This window comes from Brachyistius frenatus, unplaced genomic scaffold (assembly GCF_029030835.1).
Source record: "Brachyistius frenatus isolate BFR_SWC_R1_liver_20210118 unplaced genomic scaffold, ASM2903083v1 Contig_16, whole genome shotgun sequence".
NCBI lineage: Eukaryota > Metazoa > Chordata > Actinopteri > Embiotocidae > Brachyistius > Brachyistius frenatus.
Genome location: NW_027210615.1, coordinates 2,269,224 through 2,290,551, shown reverse-complemented (window position 1 = coordinate 2,290,551; position 21,328 = coordinate 2,269,224). Strand labels below are relative to the sequence as shown.

The 21,328-nt window shown below is 41.6% G+C and overlaps 1 protein-coding gene across 1 annotated transcript in view; it reads right to left on the bottom strand.

Annotated features, from left to right (window-relative positions):
- LOC138618296 (V-set and transmembrane domain-containing protein 2-like protein) overlaps nucleotides 1–20,058 on the bottom strand; it is a 46,326-nt gene extending 26,268 nt beyond the window's left edge. The window contains exon 1 of the mRNA XM_069693937.1: nucleotides 19,711–20,058. Coding sequence (XP_069550038.1) covers nucleotides 19,711–19,828 — 118 coding nt within the window. The 5' untranslated portion in view covers nucleotides 19,829–20,058. The remainder of the gene's footprint in view (nucleotides 1–19,710) is intronic.
- Nucleotides 20,059–21,328: the final 1,270 nt, after the last annotated feature.

Genomic DNA, 21,328 nt, shown 5'->3' with positions numbered 1-21,328 from the left:
TCTTGCATTTCCTTGAATAATGTACAGATCAATTTATCCCCGCACTCAGTTTGAAGTCATGAAAAATCAAGCTGTATTTGAGCCAATAATATTTATTATGCTCATATTTGTCAGGTTTTATAAAACTGGGGGACTTTGTAGGTTTTGTTTCCCCAACTGTAAGGTCTCATTCTGCATTGTTTACAACAGTGGATACAAATATTCAATGCTCATGACTGCAACATCATTTCTGCCTGTGCACATCACTATCCACCCATACAGGAAGAACCAGACAGTAATACTTTTGTTTGTCTGTGAACAAAAGAGCGTTTAACAATTCAGGTAAATCCTAATGCATGGATTAAGACTTGGTTATTCAAACAACCAGGGATTTGGATGACTGATCGATTTCCAAATGACTCTAATTGACATCAGGGAAAGACAACAAACGGCCTGGAATTTGGATAAAGAAACATACATATTTAATTAGGATGTAAAACTGTTCTTGGGTTTATGATTGGTTTGAACACAAAAGTTAGAGCTGAAAAGTCGACTGTTTTATTCCTCTTTTCCACCTCACGGTACCGGCTCGGTTTGACTGAACTCGCTTTTTCTGGTTAGTGGATAATGCTAGTTAGTGGTACTTTGTTTTGTATCACCTCCATCGAAGTTCAAAATGAGCTGAGACTAAAAGGTGACGTGACTAATCTGCAGACCTCTGATTGGTCAGAGAGAATTATAACTTCTATCACGTGACATGGGGCGACCTGCACAAACCGTATGGAAAGCAATTTGAGCAAATTTACAGGACATTAAAATGCATGTTAACACCTAAAAGTTTGGTCACGTTAACACTGAATATTTTCTTACATGTTAACACCACAATAAGATGTTAGGAAGATGTTTTACTCCAGACAGCTTAATAAAAGCTACTGCAGTTGCAGTCATTTTTTGTATTCATTGTACTACTTGAGTAAATGGCACCCTGTAATACTACGCCATGGTCAACTGAGGAGGCATAAATGTTTCTCTGTTTGGTTGCCAGCTACACTGAGGAGGTCGGCTGACTATCTATTGTAGCAAAAGAAATCCAGAAATGTGCCTGGTACCACCAGCCAGTGGAGTCGAGTAAAGCTGGTATCAGCAGTTGAAACGGGGTAATGGAGGGCACACTAAGATTACTGACCCGTCGTAAAAATATCTCTACCATTGTTAAAGCTGAAAAATGAACAGTAAATAAGGTTTTATTGTTTCGATATGGTGGAACAATATAAAACAGGCCTGTATAGTCTGAAGCTGTCAGCTGCACAATAAAAGGTTGGAGATACTGCAGTTCACACTTATCTTAGTTGTGCTGAAACACATTAGATAGTGCTGAGATTAATTTACTTGTACTGCAGCTTCGACTATTTTAATGCTATTTGAACTTATTTTCTCCGCAAAAAAGAACAACCTTGAAATAATCTGTTTTACACATGAAACAGTTTGATTCATCCCTTTAGCGAACTTTTTTTTCTCAGTATAGATATAGCCACTAAACTATATTTAGATATACTTTTGGGTGATGTGATCACGTCAGACCTTTTTATGCTGTGGAAGAAAGTGATTCAACATCGTGATGCTGGGGCTGCGAGTCTGGAGACAGTTTGTGGATCTTTAAGTTAAGGTCATTACAGTTGTCCAAACAGAGGGTCCGACAAATTTGGACTCAGATACAGACTTCCTGCATCAAGTGCTCATTGCACACTGGCTGCAAATCAGCCCTTTGCGAACACACACACACACACACACACACACACACACACACACACACACACACACACACACACACACACACACACACACACACACACACACACACACACACACACACACACACACACACACACACACACACACACACACACCCCACCCCACCCTCTTCCATCTTTTCTCTCCTTCTTCACATCATAGCATCCAATAAGCAAGAAATGCCACATGTATTCTGGAGTGGTGCAGTGACTCTAGAGAAATGGCATTTTAAAAAGCAAAACAAATTATGGCTGCAAGCAGCATTACAGCGACCGACCCCCAAATCTGCATTTTAGTCGTGAAAGCAAATAAGCTAACTTAAAGAAATTTTTATATATATATATATATATATATATTTGTATGGTTGTTATAAAGGTACCATACATTGTTCACAGAATTTAGTCATTAAGCACCCCTTCAAAAGAAGCTAATCTGCTAAACCTCGTGCATTTTCATTACGTGTATTTATTTGTCAAAAGCTTGATAAAAGCAATGCAAAATATACAGTTGTATCTTTTAGATAAATATCTTATTAAAAGAAGAAAAATAACAGCAGCAGAGGAAGCCAAACACACAAACACTGCTTCCATCCTCTATATAAAATACCAACACCAAATACAGAGCCAAATAAAAGTGCAAGCCTCTCGGAGCCTTTCACTGGCTACAGGTGTAAAAGAGTTTAGCATCGTGTGTCTTTGTTTTAAGAATAAGTGCAGCGACAGCCTGAAGGGATGAGATGTGTGAGGTGGATGATAAGGACAGAATCAAGTGCTGATGACCCTGATCGCCTTGCTCGCCCCTTTGACCAGCTCAGTCGGGCTGTTTTTAGTTACCAGTCACACAATGATGTCTTACAGGATTTTTAAACCCGTGCGCAGACTGACAAGCCTTTAAACACATAGTTCTCTTACTAAAACCTTCCTGGACCCTGGACTTTATTCTAAACATTTCAACTTTCTTCTCATAATGCAAACATTTTTTTTTTATATATTCCTCCTCTTTTTCCTTTCCTTAATGTGACCCTTATAATCCATTCAACATTTGTCTGTCTGCATGCTGCTTTATTACAGCTGGAAAATTAATAATTTGATTTCTTCTTACACGTCATTTCGGACTGAATTGTTGGTGTTTGTTTTCATCCAGCAGCAAAAGGAGAGAAAGCCACTAGTTCTCTGCGTCACGTCGTCCAATAAAAAAAAATCAAGGTGACACAGTGAAGTGGGTGGACAGAGGACATATAGTGAGTGTGAGGAGTCTGGCAGGGCTGCAATTTATTACAGCATCCTGACCATAAATAATACCGCAATTCATTTTTATGTGTATCAGCCTGAACTGTTGGGCTTCTGATTCAATATAAATACCAAATAATACATTTCGCTTAACACACTCTTTTTTGAAATCACATTTGCGTGATAAACTTGTACAAAACTGGAAGTGTGGAGCATCATTTTCAAAGAATTGTGCAGTTCAGCACAGCTCATTACATTAGGGAAAGAAATCAAACTTAAAAAGCAGCTCAAGACTCCAGACAGCAGCACATGCAGCTCAGGGGGAAAAAGAGGAACTCGGCCAACTTTCCAAAACATGCCCAAAATTGTTAAATAAATCACATTTGATTAATCAGGGGTGAGAAGACACTTTGCCTGTGATTGGCGAGTGTCTGCCCCGCCTTCTGCATCAGCAATGGATCTTTTTTAACTTCCTGGCGGCTGCCACATCAGAGACACCTCCGCCACGTTAACGTGTGTAGAAAAGAGAGAAAAAGGAAAGTGAGACAAGAGGTGGGGTGAGGGAAACGTAAGACACAGCCAAAAAAGACTGAAAGGAAAAAAAGACAAAGAGAGAGCATGACTTTGACACAGCAGATTAAAAAAGAATAACAGCAGCGAAAAGTGTCACATCTAATAGGGACACGACACATCAAGCCTCCTCTGAGAGGCCGAGCTGTCACAGGAACATCTCTCTCTAAAAATGGAACGAGCGGCGTCTTTGCGGCGCTAATCAGAGCCGACATTGGGAATACAACTCCTCAGTCGTAATCTATTTGCCGCAGCGACGCTAAGCTTCATTTGGAGGCGATTTCATTTGCAGTGTTTGTCTTCCTGAAAACTACAATGTGGTTGAGCTAATGAGCTTGACGCATTGCACGTCTCAGGACAACAGCAAGACATCAGAGCTTATCAGGGGCTCACTGTTACAAGCACAATAACATTTAACCTAATGACAATCACATTTTTAAATTAGCTGTTTAAATCCCTCTTTAAAATCTGAGGAGACACCAATGTATTTTGACACAGGCCTCATCTGCATTTGACCAATCAAAAACTTGATTAGATTCTGCCCATTTTGGAATTCAGTGAAAACATCTGTTCCTCAGAAATTAGCCCGAATAAGTAGCAATAATATGTCCATTAGCTGTTAATTATCTGCATAAAATCACATGCCTTTCATATTGACCTGTTCCATCAGGGGTGATTATTTATTTCATTTCTTTTGATTGGACAGTGGCAAATCAGGAAGCAGTTTCACTCTGCTTTCCAACAGAGACGTGGTCTCAGGGTGCATATAGTTCTGTAGACAAACCTAAGGAAGATGATATGGTAGGACGCTCTAACAGGCTTGAAAGTGGACTTTGAACTGAGGTTATCTCATCAACAACATTCAACAGAGTACATAAGGATGCACTGCTGTGTAACTTGTCTTTGTTTTGGACTCAGGAGGATTCTCGTTTATTAAAACTTGAGTCATATTATCATACTTTTTGCCATCATTTCTATCAGTTATTGTTCCCACTAAAGTACTTGCTAATATCTGGGAGCAGAGAAACTTCACTTCAACACATTTCCAGTTATAAAATTACAGCAGTTACAGCAGTCAAATGGTCTGACAGATATTAAACAAGTTAACAGTTTAGCCAGACATACGCAATAATTATTTTCTGCAAAGGAAAACTAAGCACATGCATCTATAAAATAATGAACCAGGAAATTGTCTTTCTTTTGTTTACTTTCAAACTTTTTGGCTCACCAGGCAGTTTGTTTTAAACCTGTATGGCTGTCTGATTGCTTTCTTGCCCTATCTCACTTCTTTTTAGTATTTCAAGATGGTGAGTATTAATAATAGTAGCAAAGCTTCAGTGCCATTATTATGGATTGTGATGATGATTGTGACCAATACTACTAATATAAGACCATAACACCAAAGTGATCCATCACTGCTCACACCTGGGTTTAAATCTGTCTCACTTTCAGATCTGGACTCATAGAGTAGAAAACATCAGAGTCTGATGCATTGCAGTGATAAGTCTACATGTGTTGTACAGACCTTATATGACACCTTTCATGTCCATAGAAAGATGCAGATCAGGTTTCTACAGAGAATTTAGTTTGTAATTAGCACCTGGATCCAGATATGTAAATTTTCCACAAACACCACACACAACAGGTGTTGATACCAAAACAACAAAATAGGTCTATTCCCAAAACAGCATACTGTATATGTGTTTTATGCACCTACTGTAAGACAAACATATCTTTATACTGAAATAAAAAAAATAGCAAATTTTCCAAAGCGGCCATTCCAGAGTACAAGTGACAGGCGTACCGGACCTCCAGCCGGTAACATGTAAGAAATATGTGGTTAATAATCTGGTTAAATTTACGCACCAAAACTACTTGGTTAGGTTTCAGAAAAGATCACAGTTTCAATTCAAATAAGCATGTACGTAGTTACATATGTTAATCAAGTTGAATCATTGTTAATCATACCTGTGTATGTAGGCTGTAAAAAGTCAATACAGTGAACAGTTATGCTGAACAGTTCTATAAACACTCTAGAGGATGATGGAGGATGCTGCAACAAGGGCATAAATGGCATTTTCTAGCCTGTGATGATGTTAATGCCATTAATTTTAAAACTACTTCTCTCATGCAAAAAATACTCCCACACTGTTTTAAGATCCTGAAGATATTTAACTGAAAATGAAGGCATGACGGCCGATGCGGAAGACCGCAGTGAAAACAAGCGAAGCCGAGAATCCTGGGAGAGGAAACGAGGAAATGTCTGAGTCTAAATGTGCTGCTCTGAACCATCATCTCCGAGCAAAGCACCCCTCCAGCCTAAAGGTGATTTGCTATGCAACATATTCTCATCACTAATCCCTTGTCTGGAGTTGCAGCTTCAGCACTGAGCAGTTTAATGGTTAAAGCATCCCTGAAGTAGCAATTCAGTGGGATATGCAGCATGCTCTCAACATTGATAGTGTATCATGTTTAGGGCAATGGAGCTCCAATATTGAGCTGCATCCTCTCTGGTCAAACTGGACCTCTCTGAGCTGCACAGCCAGATGCAGACCGAAATCCACCCGGGGACAGCTAAACACAGCTCTGAGCGGCCTCATCCACAGCCTCTCTGCTGTGGCAGATTGTCCTCAGCATGTCTCAGCTGTGAAATGTGCGAGACTCCCTTCGGCATTAAGTTGCTTTGCTGCTCATTCTCTGTAGAGCAAACTGTCAATGTTCTGTAGGAACCACGCAAGAAAAATATCTACTTTACATTTGCCCTCTTGCCAGGACTTGATGAGAAGGAGAAGAGGCATTTAGTTTAGTTTAGCACAGGTCTGATGCTGGTCAAAGCTCAGAAGACCGACTTGATCATCAACAGTAATTTTTGTTTTCAGACTCGATCGAGGAGAGACAGAGTGACAAGTGTAAAGGTGTAGCAAATCCATCTCGGAGTTTCTCTGCTTTCAGGTCCAGTTAATGCTGCCCCATAAAATGTTCAACATTTCCAGATAAGGACAGGCGCCTGCTTCATCCATGAAACTTGGTAAACCTTGGAACACCAGATTGTCTCCGTCTATAGCCATAACAGACCTTTCTTAATGGTGACACAGAGTTCAGGAGGTCATACTTTTGGTCAGATCGCAGGCAAATTGGATTTGTTTCTCAAATCAGATCTTTAGGACAGACCGTCCGCACTGTTACATGCAAGAGAGCATATCGGATTTGCTGTCTGCGTGAACTGCTGTGGTAGCAACGTATGCGTAGCTACGCTGATGACACAGCTTTCCAACACAGAAGCAAATGGCCAGCAGACAGTTTATTTTGGCATCTGTCAATGGACTGTTGTTCTCGTTGTCCCCTTTAGTGCCAAAATCTTCACTCTCTGATACACTCTGCTAGTGGCAGCATAGATTCTGCTCACTCTGTCTCTCTGAAAATGATGTTGTCATTTTGTGTCGCGTTGCTAGTGACGCAAGAAATCAGATCTAATTCAATTCAAATTATTGTTTTAACACTTATATAACCTCAAAAGAGTAATAGCAGAGAACCTACAGAATTGAAACACAAAGTTAAACAAAAAAGCACAAAGAGCAGTTTGTCATAAGAAGCTTTTGATGATTAGCCTATGGCAGAAATACCTAAACATTTGATGGAAAATCAATCAACAATTTAGACAAGTGTTTTATTCATGATTATCAAACAAAAGTGTCAAACATTCACTACTTACAAATTCCCTGAATGATGTCCAATGAAATATCTTTGGTTTCGGCCAGTCCATCAGAAAAAACTAGCGGGAGTTAACACTTTATGGTCTAAATGGAAAAGAAATGCTGGATTAATTAATGAAATGGAAGCATATTATTTATTTATTATATACCACTTAACATGTTTGTAACAAATGTAACAAATGTTTGTAACAAATTCTGCCGGATGCTCTGGGCTGCAGCTGCGTTCTGCCACGTGACCAACCGTTACAAACCACACTGAGGAAATACATTGACTCTTAAGCACGTCCGCCACACCAAGCTGACTGTGATGGTATTAGTGTGCCCACAGGTATCAAGCTGTCCAACTCAGCACCCCTTTGTAAATACCATGCAAGGCTTCAAAGACGGCCAGCAGCCTATTAGTCGGACATGAAAGACAGAATATGTGAATCACTGGCAGCCGGCTAAAGGAGGGAGAGAGAGCACGATTGGATTCAATCAAAGTCAGCCTGTCAGTGTGTGTGTGTGTGTGTGTGTGTGTGTGTGTGTGTGTGTGTGTGTGTGTGTGTGTGTGTGTGTGTGTGTGTGTGTGTGTGTGTGTGTGTGTGTGTGTGTGGACTCCAAACAATACTTTGAACAACTACACGTGTATGGCAGTTAATTTGGCTCAAGTTTGGGTAATTGCGAAACCAACCACTGGCTGTTGAGTCATTCACAGGACACAATCGCACACAAAAAGCACACCTTGTCTGTGTCCGTATACATTCACGGCGGCTGTGTCGGAGAGAGGCTCTCCACAGAGGTGTAATTAGGCCTGGCCACTGCAGAAACGTTGTAATGGATAACCCTGTCGGAAAATGGCTACGGGCAGCACACATAATTGAGTATGCAGTGTTTATGTGCGTGCTGTTTGTGTGTTTATACTTCACAAGGGAGGGCAAAATAAATGGCATTTCTTGCTGCTTGCTTTTTTTTTTTATGTTTGAACTTTCTGGATTATTTGTGCAGTAACACATAATGAGTCCTGTGACTTCTTTATGTGGATGCTGGAGTGTCTATGCCAAACATCTGGCTATAAAAAAAAGTCAACTTTAATATCTGTGGCCATCATACAGATATTCAAGCTTTCTGTTTATATAGTAAAAGCATGCCCTGAAGGCTTTTACAGATATGTTTAGCAAAATGGCGTGACAGAAGTGTTTTAAGCCACAATCTTAAAGCACCAATATGCCGCATAGGTGTCTATATAATGAGACATTTTCCTTTTTATACATTTGTGTGCTCACTCTGCCTACGTTACTTGTGTGGACTTTGTTAGAGAGGTCGGATCACCAGTGTTATTTTAGACATGACAGGACCTCTGTGCTGGTGTGATATTTGGTACGCGAGAGAGAGCAACAGCAGGTTCAAAAGTAATGAGAATTAGCTTTGAGGTCTAATAAACAGATTTTAATTTGCAAAAGAGCTGATGGGTGACTGATAGAATTGTTGCAGTGAATACAGAATGTGTTTATGCATGCCTTTAAATTGTGTATGTTATGCTGCTGCGACCTTTTCGGAAATAATTATTATAATAATAATTGTTTAAAATATACTAACCGATAACACCTAGGGTGAGTGAGGTGTGTGTAACTTTCAGGAAATGAATAGATTTGCTGTCGTACCCAGTAGCACCACAAAATGAAGCGTGTAACTTAACGGGATGGAGTTACAGTTGTTTGCTAGTTACCCATAAGGTAACTAACTTCAATAAAAAAAACTTTTTGACAAACACAGCAACAGAAATTCCTTCGAGTTGTTGTCAGGCAGATGTCTGTATTAGCTCGCTGGCTGGGGCCCATGCTAATGATAAACTATTAGCATATACACAAAGGTACACTGTGCGTTCTATTCATTTTTAACAATTGATTGATTGTTATGTGTGGCAAGTTAGAAGTTTGACAGAAATGTTGCAAGACCCGACCAAGAGAGATGCCATTTACCAAGCTAAGGCTAACGTCAAGTGTGTCTTACTGCTGTAATGCAAGTATCAGTGGGGAACTTAAGTTATGTCTCATTTTGTTACTTAAAACCAATATTTTTTTTCACGCTTTCCAAAATTCAGCCTGACATCTCTGGAACCGTTGAAATGAAGCTCCAGCGGGCCGGAGCTCATTGGTGGGGCTCGCAGGGCTAAAGGGGTTCAGAAACAAAATGCTGCGCCCTACAAACTGAAGGCATGAACGACTGCGAGTGCAGCAATGTGACCTTTTCATGCTACTCTTGGAACAGTGCTTCAGAAAATCATCAAAATGTAAATGCTCGCTTCCATATCAGCCACATGAAAGGCAGTGTGAGAAGCAAACACATTAAAGCAATCTTCAAAGTCAGTTCCCCCCCCCCCCCATACGGTTGAAGTCATGGGACGCCGCCTGCTGATTACGTGATGGGTCGGTTTGAAAGGACTGACACAGGGCCGTGATATCACTGCATATAGGACAGCAGGGTTGACTTTGTTCAGAGCGTGAGGTCCTGAAGAGACGGTTGCCATGGTGAGGAATTGGTAGGTTAGGGAAGAGGATAGGTGTGCGAAACAATGAAAGTAACCTTTCCATCCATCCATTATCTATACCCACTTTATCCTGGACAGGGGTCACGGGGGAAGGGGGGGGGGGCTGGAGCCTATCCCAGCTCACTTTGGGTGAAGGCAGGTTACCCTGGACAGGTTGCCAGTCCATCACAGGGCCAACACATAGAGACAGACGTGAACAAAGCCCGTTCACACCTAAGGGCAATTTGCAGAATCACCAATTAACCTGAGGTGCATGTTTTTGGACGGTGGGAGGAAGCTGGCACAGGGAAAACATGCAAACTCCACACAGAAAGGCCCAGGCACGGATTTGAACCCGGAACCTTTTTCCTGTGAGGCGACGATGCTAACCACTGCGCCGCCACAGTAAGCTACAATTTTGAAATAGAACTGAATGAATCACACATACTAAGGCAGCGAGAGATTGCGTAATTGACAGACCAGAGCACACTTCTCATTTGTAGCCGGTGATCGGTGGTTATGGTAACTGTTGCAGGAAGACTTGATCGGTTACGGCTAGCCACCTGACTTTTGTATGTTTCCTGCTGACCTGTTATTTAAAAGACATTCCAGCAAAAAGAGGTTTTAAAAATGATGGCGTGCTACAGAAACACAGTGAGATGCATCTGAAACTCACTGGAAAACGGCAACTGAGTGGAGCTTTGAGTTCAGATTGTTGCAGCAGAGTAAAGGTTCCAGAATCCCAAATCACATGACGGCACAGCACCTTAACGCCTCTTTCCTTTCATCAGGGGTCTCCAACCTCTTTTCCCTTGAGAGCTATTTTGACCAAATGTACTCTATTTTACTCTGTGCAAAAATAATGTGACTTTGAATTTTTGTTCAGTTCTCAGATTGCCCGTTGAGAGACGAGGCTTTGTGTGATGTCACAGTGCTTTACAGTAGCACTCTTGCTTTTAATAGCACTATATATAGCACATTATAGTCATTAGCAATCAACGTCAAAGTAACATGTAGTTTACAGAAATTTACAAAGTCTGAAAAAAGAAGTCCGAGAGGCTCTCCAGGGAACAATGATACTTCACCAAATTATGTGGCAGCCTGCTGGAGGCTGAGGAGCTCGTTCAGGCTGCAAATGACTGATCCTGGACCATGGATACATCACGTTCCTCTCTTCGCCTGTCTTCCTCCTCCTCCTCCTCCTCCTTCCTCCCTCAGTGAGACTGCCAACAGATGAATCCTGCCAAGTGCCTCCCCAGGAGAAGTGTGTGTATTTCTCCCTCTCTGCATGTGTGTGTGTGTGTGTGTGTGTGTGTGCGTGCGTGCGTGCGTGCGTGTGCGTGTGTCTGTCTTTCCACTTTGATGGCAACATTGGCAGTAATGTGTCTAATGGAAGATAAGCAACACTCTCTCAGACAAGTCTTCACAGCCAAGCACTTCTTCACAACATCATCATGCTGAGTGCAATAGAGGGAATACTTTATCCCCCTCGCCATCTTTTGGTGCGCCACACACACACACACACACACACACACACACACACACACACACACACACACACACACACACACACACACACACACACACACACACACACACGAGTCGCACAGTGGACACACTAATTCAAAGACACACACACATACACACAGAAAAGAGAGGGTTTGTATCATCCGTCTCAAAGCCGCCTTTATCATCTCGCCACAGAGCTTCACACACATCATGCACGCGCACACGATGTGTCCCGGAGATGAGTTTCAGTCATGGAAGGACACCTCAGAGAAAGTGTAGCTTTGGATCGCCCCACTCAAAGCTACCTGCAATCATTTATCCTCTAAAGTAACCCTCCCCCACACACGCACACACACACACACACACACACACACACACACACACACACACACACACACACACACACACACACACACACACACACACACACACACACACACACACACACACACACACACAAACCAGTAAGGTGTTTTGCAAGAGAGCGAAGGACGAGTGTGGCAGACGGCACTTGTGGAGAAAGACAGAGGGAGAGTCCTTGACTGCCAACTGACCCTGCAGCTTGTTTGTGCCGATTTTGAGGAGTTTTCTGATCGAGGGGGAAGGGAGAGGAGAGGATTCAGAGTTTATTACGCACAACAGAGCGAGCAGTGATAGGCGAAGGGGAGGGAAGGAAGGAAGAGGTAAGAATGATGGAGGACACGGAGGATCTGAGTCTAGATTGCCAAGCAATGAGCACAACACCTGACCTGCTGCCATGTTTCTTCACAGGTTAGACTGATAAATCGGCTTCTTTTGTCGGATACAGTAAGTCAGTGTTGCCTCCCTGACCACGGCTACGGAAAAACTAGAAAATGGCTGCGGTGAAGTTTTCATTCACTGGGCACGCTCTATTCATCCTTTGAATTTGAATTTATCTGTGCTTACAAAATAAAATAAAAAAGCTAAGAAACGCCACTGTGTCCTTGATTTGTTTTGTTTTGCTTTGCATGGAAATAAGAAAGGATGACAAGCAGCGAAACAAAAGCAGTTTCAATCCAAATCTTGCAGCCCGCACATATAAATAATGCAAGAGAGAGCCTGAGGGATGAAGACTCAGCCTCAGACTTTTAAAATGTTATATTTAAAGAAGTTAAAAAATTACTACCAGTATGTGCAGCATTTTCAACTTTTGCACCCGGCAGTGGAGAGTCGTAAAGACACTGTGCCGAGGTCTCTTCAAAGCATCTCTAAACCGGTTTTCTCCAAGTTTGTCCCATAAACGTAGGCCTTTGATGGTACAATCATAAACAGTTTCTCGGCTTTAAAAGAAACTACAAAATATGAATTGTTCTTTCTGAGATTAATAAGCAAAACTGGATTATCAAGTATACATATGCAATTGCCCAGGGCCCAATCTTTTAGGGGCCTCGTGGTCAGTTGTTTTGTGATATTTTATTCAACTGAAATTTGCAAAGAGATGTGCTGCAGAGTGGATCGGCTGAAATGATGAGAGCCTTAATAAAAAAAAATTACATTTGGTTATATATATATATATATATATATATATATATATATATATATAGTATGACTTCTTCACTTATTCCAAAATAGATACATTGTCAGGGCCCATGTGTCAAAAATGTCATATTCCTGACTTTAACCAAACAACGGCTCAGCAGGTACATTTTGTTCTCGGGCCCCCCAGTGGCTTGCCATTCGGAAACAAATGGCAACAGGCTAAAATGCAAAATGTGATGAGTCATATCAGAGTCCAAGAACACCACCAGAGCTTCTTCTTTCTCAGCTTCCAGGATTTCCCTGTTAAAAGATATTTCCTTTCCGTCAAATCAAACACATGAATCCATGTCCCATTTTATTTCATTATTCAAAAAGAAATTTCCACTATCCTGTGACAATGCTTGAACTTTAACAGCTATCATGACGATGTAGCTTGAATCACAACAGTGAAAGGCCGAGAGCAGCAAAATCAACACCCATTAATGTGAAAATGTCAGAGATAATAGCTCTGAGTACACTTTGCTCATGAAAGGATATGCAGACAAAGCCAGGAGACGTGCAAACGATTGATTTCTAAGTCCTGAGAAAACCAAGCTGAGTGTTGTGTAGAGGGAAGGTGCAGCTACAGTAATAATGTCTCTCCTTTGTGTAGTTTATCCCAGGCTGCCCTCCAGCACTTGTCTTCTCAGTGAGTAGTATATACTGAGGTCAGAACCCAAATACATCGGCTCTACCTACCGCTGAGCGCCAACAAGCTTTAAAACTGTCATCCTGTCCCTCTCTCCTCAGCCGTCCTTCCTGTTTGTTCTGACACTCTCCTTCTTCTTCTATTTTTATGTCTCTTTCTGAGCAGCACAGTCGCTCACAGTGGGAAACAGACAGAGGGAATTTAAATCAGAAAGAAATTAGGCGACAACACGCATCAGACAGAACATGAAGGCAAACTGAACGTCTATTGACTTTTCACAGTATAATTAAATAGAGGTTTAGAATAAATAGAGGCTTACATCAGGGGATGCAACAACCTGTCATTTTCATTCAATCCGCCAAGGAAGTTGTGTTTTCAGTGTTTGTTTATTTGTCTGTTTGTCAGCAGGATTATGACAAAACTACTGGCCCGACTTTTATGAAATTTGGTGGAAAAGTGGAGCATAGACCAAGGAAGAGAGCATTATATTTTGGAGCCATATCTGAATCAAAGGCCGAGACCAAGTCAGCATGAATGGCTGCGCTAAGAGTAAACGTATTGTATAACTAAAAAGGAAAGCCAATTTAAAGGAATAGTTCCACAGTTTGGGGAATGTGTCTATTGGCTCTCGAGTTAAAAAAGCAGCATCCAAAATCTGAAGCTACAGCCAGCAACTGATTCACTTAACTTAGCATAACGACTTGGATTCAGGGCAAACTGAAGTGTTAGAATTGTGGTTTTACTGGAGGAAATGTGGCTGGCTACTCCTTGGCCAGCTGCAGTGACTTCCTGAGGGTGAATTGCCAAAATAATGTTTCTGAGCAGAGACACCAGACTCTACATGCCCACTTCCTTCAGACTTACTGCCATTTATCTGTTGCTATTTCGTCATAGTAACTAACTCTGACAGAAGATTACAATGAGATTCTTAATTGATTACTGTTTCTCCAACAGCCATCACTGATCTGAGCTCCAGAACTATTCTCCATGTACTCAAAGTGGAGTTGTGGGTGGTAACTGTTTACAGATAGCTTGAATACTTTATCAAAATTTATTCATTATGTTGTTATAATTATAGGGTCAGGGTTGCAATGCAATTAATGTGAAAAGGTCTGAACCAGCAACTGAATACTACCAAAAAATAGGGCCAAGGCACTTAAAAAACAAAAAGAAGCTTTTTTTTAACATCCACAGAGGGCGAAGAAATTGTCACAAGTTTGGACTTGAATGTTTGACTCTCTTCCGACTCGAACAGACTGAACCAACAGTTGCTCTTATTTTCCGTGGGATTTTGCTTTTCAGTCATTGTAGCTTAATAATGTTACAAAGTCTTCTCTGACGACACAAAGCAGTTGTTTGTGTCATTATTTTAGAAAAGGCTAACACAACGCAGTGTTTCTTCAGAGCCTCCTGGATCCGTGCCCGTATTAGTTGACCCAGTTAACAGAGTTTTCTATATTTGTACCAGTACGTCAGTACACCTGACTGATGTTTTCATGACAGTTGTTCTTCTGTGCTCACCGCTGTGATGCTGTGTGGAATCCCAAAGTCATGTCAGTTCACCGCCATCACATGTGAACTGTGACGACGAGCAGACGGGGACATTTGGTGCCTGATTCTCCAGAAGACACGAGTAAACCCCACAAGCTGCTGCTGAATGTTTGCCAGTGAGACTGCATTGGCCACTGTTAAATTTTTAATAGTCTAACAGTAGTGTGATGTCATTGCCTCCCTGCTCCAGTTTGCTTTTAGTGGAAGTCCCATTTTCCTCTCCATTACATTTATCATACAACATTAGAAAAAGGGCATTTAACTTGGGAAAGACGGAGTTGTAAAGGAGGCTTAAGCGTCGCAGGTTGCGGCTGCATCTGTGCCCGACCCGGCTTTATACTCACACTCACATCTCCTATATTCTTCTCCAATACTGCCGTAGTGTGGAGGAGCAGCCATGCCTGAAGCCTTTGAAGGCGACATAAAGGAATCTGTCTTCACTGAGTGGTGAGCAATTCACTTGTTGAATTGGAGAAAAAAATGGTTCAAATACAATCTAATAATGGGAATCAGGACGGTGCAAGTTTCTCTGGGGATGGAGGTCAAAACAGGGTAAAGATACACAACTGGCCCCGAGTGAAGGCTCCCAGGCACAAATATTCTTCAGTGCAGCAAGAGGAGGCAAATAATACGTTTTACATTGATGCCGAGGAAACTAGGAATGTTACGAAAACCGATTGGTACCAAAACTCTGAACTGATTTCCTATGGCACTAAAGGAGCTGACAGAACGCAAGGTAACAACAACATGTGGAAAGGTGGAGGCAAGTGCAGGTGGAGCAACAGGTGTGCTGCAGCTTATGGGAATTTTTTTTTTTTTTTTACATGTGCATGGATATATTTTGTGATCAATAAGTGACAAGTTCCAGGGGACGAAATCCACAATGCAAATGATGTCCGAAAGCATTTCCAACGAAAGGACGAAAAACACATCTGAGCAGCTCAAAGATTGTAATACACAATAGAATCAATATAACCTAAACTAAGAGAGTCTCAGTTTAATGTTAACGTGTCTTCAGTCACAATTTTCACATCCTGAAATTGTATTCTACCTGAAGTTAGACAGCTCCTTATGTTGTAGCAATCCTCTGCAGACGACATTCGCAGGCTAATTCAAACCCAAACAAAAAGCTCATAACATCAGGAGCAGCTACCGTGCAGACATCGCCAGTCAGCTGTTTGTACTCGAGTGTGGTGCATTTTTATGAAAAGGTTATCTGCCAATCCCTGACTTTAAGTTGATAGTAGAACCATGTCTGTGGTCTTCTTCCTTTACATAACATGTTTACCTGTGTATGTAATGGTACCATAAATACCGCCATAACAAGTTGAGTTTTATAACACCATTTTTAGGTTTAAATAGTTGAATGCTACATGCCACTGTTTTGGTGATGTTAATATTATTTCATATTATTTTTTTACACCTAGGCTATTTATTATTTGCAATATTGTTTTATTGTTTCTTCCTGCTGGGCACTGCTGTAGAAAATGTGATGCCAGAATAACACATGTTGATTACTTTTTTTTTTTTTTTTTTGCCACCATCCTACTACTGTCTGTCACTTAAATGTTATTTTCAAAATAAAAGACTTAACGTTGAAACACTCAATTCGTTGGTTACATTTTTTTGCTGTGGTATCAACATTGGTATTAAAAGTTGGGGATTTTATATGATATTGGTACTGACTACCAATATTACAATGGGACCCTAGAAGAAACTGGGATAAGTTGATAAATGGAGGGTTCTGGTATTGTTAAACATCAAGCAAAAAAAAAACATTTGTGAGGATTGCCATTGTTGTCTCATTACAACTGTTTTTTTTTTTTCCTTTGGAAACCTTGAGCATCTTATTAGCCAAATGGCTCATTTACCCTTCACTGATTAATTAAGGCAATTGATTGGCTGGAATAATCGCCTCACTTGCTCCTAATTAGGAGTTAATTGAAAAGTATCAATGACTAAAATAGCGTCTGGGCAGACACAGATTGGAACGCTATAGAAACCGAGGAAACATTTACAAAGTGTTTTTCTTCAGATTCTTTTATTTGTCTTTTTCTTTGGCCTCGATCTTCTCTGTCAGCTGGTGCGGTGACAGCGGAGGAAGAGGAGGATGAATTAGGGGCTCAGAAATCGCCACTATGAGCCAAAATTACTGTATAGGATCAGAAAATCAAATGAGGGCCTCTGAATTTCCATCAGTTGACCCCGTCGTGTCATTTGCTTGATATGACTCAGAGTGCTGTAGCCTTCGCTGTGAATTTACCTCATAACTATGGATGTCATGCCCCCAAAAAAGGCAATTTACATTGCAAATATAAAGGTGTTAACTGAGTTCACATCACTCCCACCCTGCAAATCATTATGCAAGCAATCGATCCAAAAACCCTAATATAAAACTCTATATACCGCAGTATTCTACACCGTGCTTCACTAATTATTACAATACAAGGCCATTTAGTATTTCAATTAGGAGTTAGACTACATGAATCTAGTTATATACTTGCATCTGCAGGAGTTTTAAATCACATGTTGCCCTCCTCTTTTCTCTCTCATTCTACCCTCAGGACAAAACAAAAACAAGTGTATCTGCACACGCTCATTTCCATAAAAATCCCACACACCCACTGTTTGAAAATATCTCTTCCCACAAGCACATTATTCAGTTTGAGAGCACATTCAGACTCCTTATGTTACTGATGCGCCAACCTGCCAAGAGACATTATTCATATTGATCCACACGGAAACTAAATATTTTAAAACGAGAATGCAGAGAAATCGTTTCACATGATGTCACGACAAAGAGGGAAATATCTATGGAGGGTATATGGAAATGCAGCCTGGACTTTAGACCAGGACGGACACTGATGAGTCAACCCAAAGCAGGACTCTCTGTGCTGCGGTGACCGCAAACCGTTCAACATGTTCAGATGTCTGCTGGTACAGACAAAAACCTTAAACTTCACGACACACCGATGCCGAACAACAGGCTGAATGAACATCGGCTGTCTGTGAATATCGGACCAAAACCGGTCATAGTATTGACTAGCAAAGGGGTCAAATATCATTCACCAGAAGTTAAGGGACAACTCTGGAAAAGGATTGTATCTCCCCTCCATACATGACCACCTGTTATCACGTTCAACATACCTGAGCCACGTCCGCTGCAACAGGGGTGGACAGTTCAACTAAAAATCAATATTCTCTGGGAACCATTCAACTATGATTGGACTGTAAGACATCTCTCCCTCTGCCAACGCTGCACATACAAATACAAATAAAGGGCAAGAGAGAGTCACTCATGCCGTGAACTCAATGCCCCTCGTCTTTCGCTCGATCTTTGAGATGAAGGCCGTCTAACAAGCAGGCACATTTATGGAAAAGACACTTTACGTTCGCTCTGTTCACAAAAGCAAGATGAGGAGACGAAGTCAAAGCTCAGAGCTGTTTAGTTTGTTACACCACCGCATGCAGTATATCAGTTGAGCTAACAATCTCCTGGTGGTAGCTTCATATTTTATGGACAGAGATAAAAGTCTTCTCGTCTAACTCTCAGCAACTAAGTGAAGAAGTCAAATTTGCTCCCCCCAAATTTTTGTTCTCACAAATCTCAGCTCGCTGTTAAGTTTGACTTTCTGTCGGCACAAACGCGATCGAAGCTGACAAACTCATCTCACACACACAAATTAGCGTGTCGCTTAAAGAGAATGGGAATCTCATCTACCCCGTGACCAACACTTTGAGGCCGAATATAACTAAGGCGTATTTTGGAGGTTTGACAAAGGAGGACCTTTACCGGTGCAACAGGAGTCCAAATTTCTCCTTCTCCTCTTCACTTCCTTTCCTCCAACCCACTCAAACTTAGCGCTGCCAGCTCATCTGCCAAGCCGGTGGCAGAGTGACACCTGTGGAAGCCGGCAGGCCTGAGCCACAGTCACCAGGCACCACAAACACACACTCAGGCGGGTGTCAGACTGTATGACGTAACCGAGTGTAAACATTGGAGTCCATTTAGGGAAGCTCCTGATTACAGAGGAGTGTGTGTGTGTGTGTGTGTGTGTGGGGGGGGGGGGGTCTGAACCGGAGGAAAGGTTCTTCAGTATCATTGGGATGCTACAGGAGAATAACCTCCATCCATCAGCTGACATCACCTCTGCTCCGGCCGGATGAAGCTCCCGCCGATCAGGAGAGAGGAGGATGAGGAGCACTGGTGAACAGCTGCAGCTCTCAGAGCAAACACAACCCCGTCGGTCATGATGAGCACTGGGTCGCGATAAAATCACAGGAACACAACTCACTCAAAACGCGTCTCACATGAACCAGATTTCAGCCTTAAAGACTTGAAATGGTCCAAATTGCAATTACAAACCTTGACTGGATGATAGGTTGGCGCACACTGCACAGACTTCAACTATTTTTTTTCATTATATGCATGACAAAAAGAAGCACGGGCACTTTGAGTATCCACAACACAACCATAGAAAACACACATTGGCATTGGGCATTTATTCAGCAGCAGACTCTCCAGCCGGCGCGCTCTGCTCTGCTCTTTGTTGAATTCCTCCTCTGCCTGTGAGCAGATGGCATCACCTATGCCAACCTCTCCACAGCCCGTTTGATGCCCCCCCGCCCCCCCTCCCACCCCCATTAAAAGACAAGCAGTCTCACACCTACCGTTCCCAGAGATGTGGTTCTTTATCTCGCCGTGTCCAGCTTGCCGTGTGGAGACACTAAGTTGCATGTAGAGTCCCATGTAATGTAAACTCCCCAGCAGCACCCTGAACGCTCCCATCTCTCTTCTGTTTTATTTTTTGTTGCTCTCCTTTGCCAGCTTTCGCGTTCACATCGGATGAAGTGCGCGTCGAAAAAGAGGTTTGTTTGTTTGTTTATTTTTTGCTTTTTTTTTTTTTTTTTCAATCCAGGTGTTTTTCGTGAGGAAGGGCGCGAGGTACCTGCGAGAAATAACGAGAGGAAGAAGTCGCCGCAGCCTCCTTCAACGCCAGCACACCGACTGACTGACTGACTGAGGCTCTGCTTCCGTCCACTCCGCTCTACATGCGGCGGAGGCAGACTTTCCCAAATGGGAAGTGATGCGGCTTGCAGTGGGGAATATCAATCATAAGAGCAGTGATATTTAAAAGGGGAAAAAAAGCACACTTTTTTAACTGCAAACTTAACGACGTCAAAATTTTCATCACGAAAATGTGCATTTATGAAGAGTCACGAGACCTTTACAAGATTCAACAGCCTAAAACGTTCGGGTTTTTTTTCTTGAGTTTTGATCATGTTAACTAAATATTCTAAGAATATTGTGAGCTGTGTTTTTCTACCTAAAGTAAGTAGGCTGTGGATTAAAAATCCTGACATACAGTCTATATATATATATATGTATATAAATCAATTAAAACAATTAGGGCGCTCAATCATAGGAATGTGATGACATTTTTGAGCCAATCAGGATTCATTTAAATGATGATAGGCTACTACATTTGATGGCATTAGCTGAGTGTTTCTGAGTGTTAACTCAAAATGTTTCTTTTACTTTAACTATTACTCATTGAATCATAACTAATTTTTCTACACTTTTCTGTAATCTTTCAGGATTTGCTGATCACAGCTAATGCTTTCGGGCTACACATTTATTTGCCAGTGTACACATTGAGAATCAGGCCAGAAAAAAAAAGATTATAACAACATAACTTGTTGTGATAACAGAAAACTAGATTCAATGAGTGTCTGCAGTGGACCCAGTTTTGTTCCAGCTTTTAATGCCATGCAGCTAACCCCTGTTGGATCCGATCGATCCCCAACCAGCAGGCTATCTGCAGCTCTTCAGAGTGGGAAGTCTGAATCTAAATGAGGACTAACAGAGCCGTTTCCTGTGATGTAGTCCAGTCTGCAGACCAGAACCCTCTTACTGTGATGCAGTGGGTGTTTGCTACAACATTCAGCACACTGTACAGTGGACAGCACCATGGACAGAGACACAGCGTAGATGTCTGCTCTGTGTCGCTGTCCATGGTGCTGAAATACAGCCTCACTGTTAGTCATATATTAACCAGTGGAAGATACAATTTCCAATGACATCACACTATGGTATGGGTTATTGAACTTTATGTAATGCATGTAAGTGGTTGTATAATCTTTAATTCAGCACTTTTCCTGAATTGGAAAGCTTAGCCAAGCGGATATTTTGTCCACCTTGTTCGGCAAAATTACTCCGTGTCCCATTGATTTCAAGGAAAAAAATATTTTTCGGAAATCTGCCTTAAATGCCTCAATATTTTCAAAA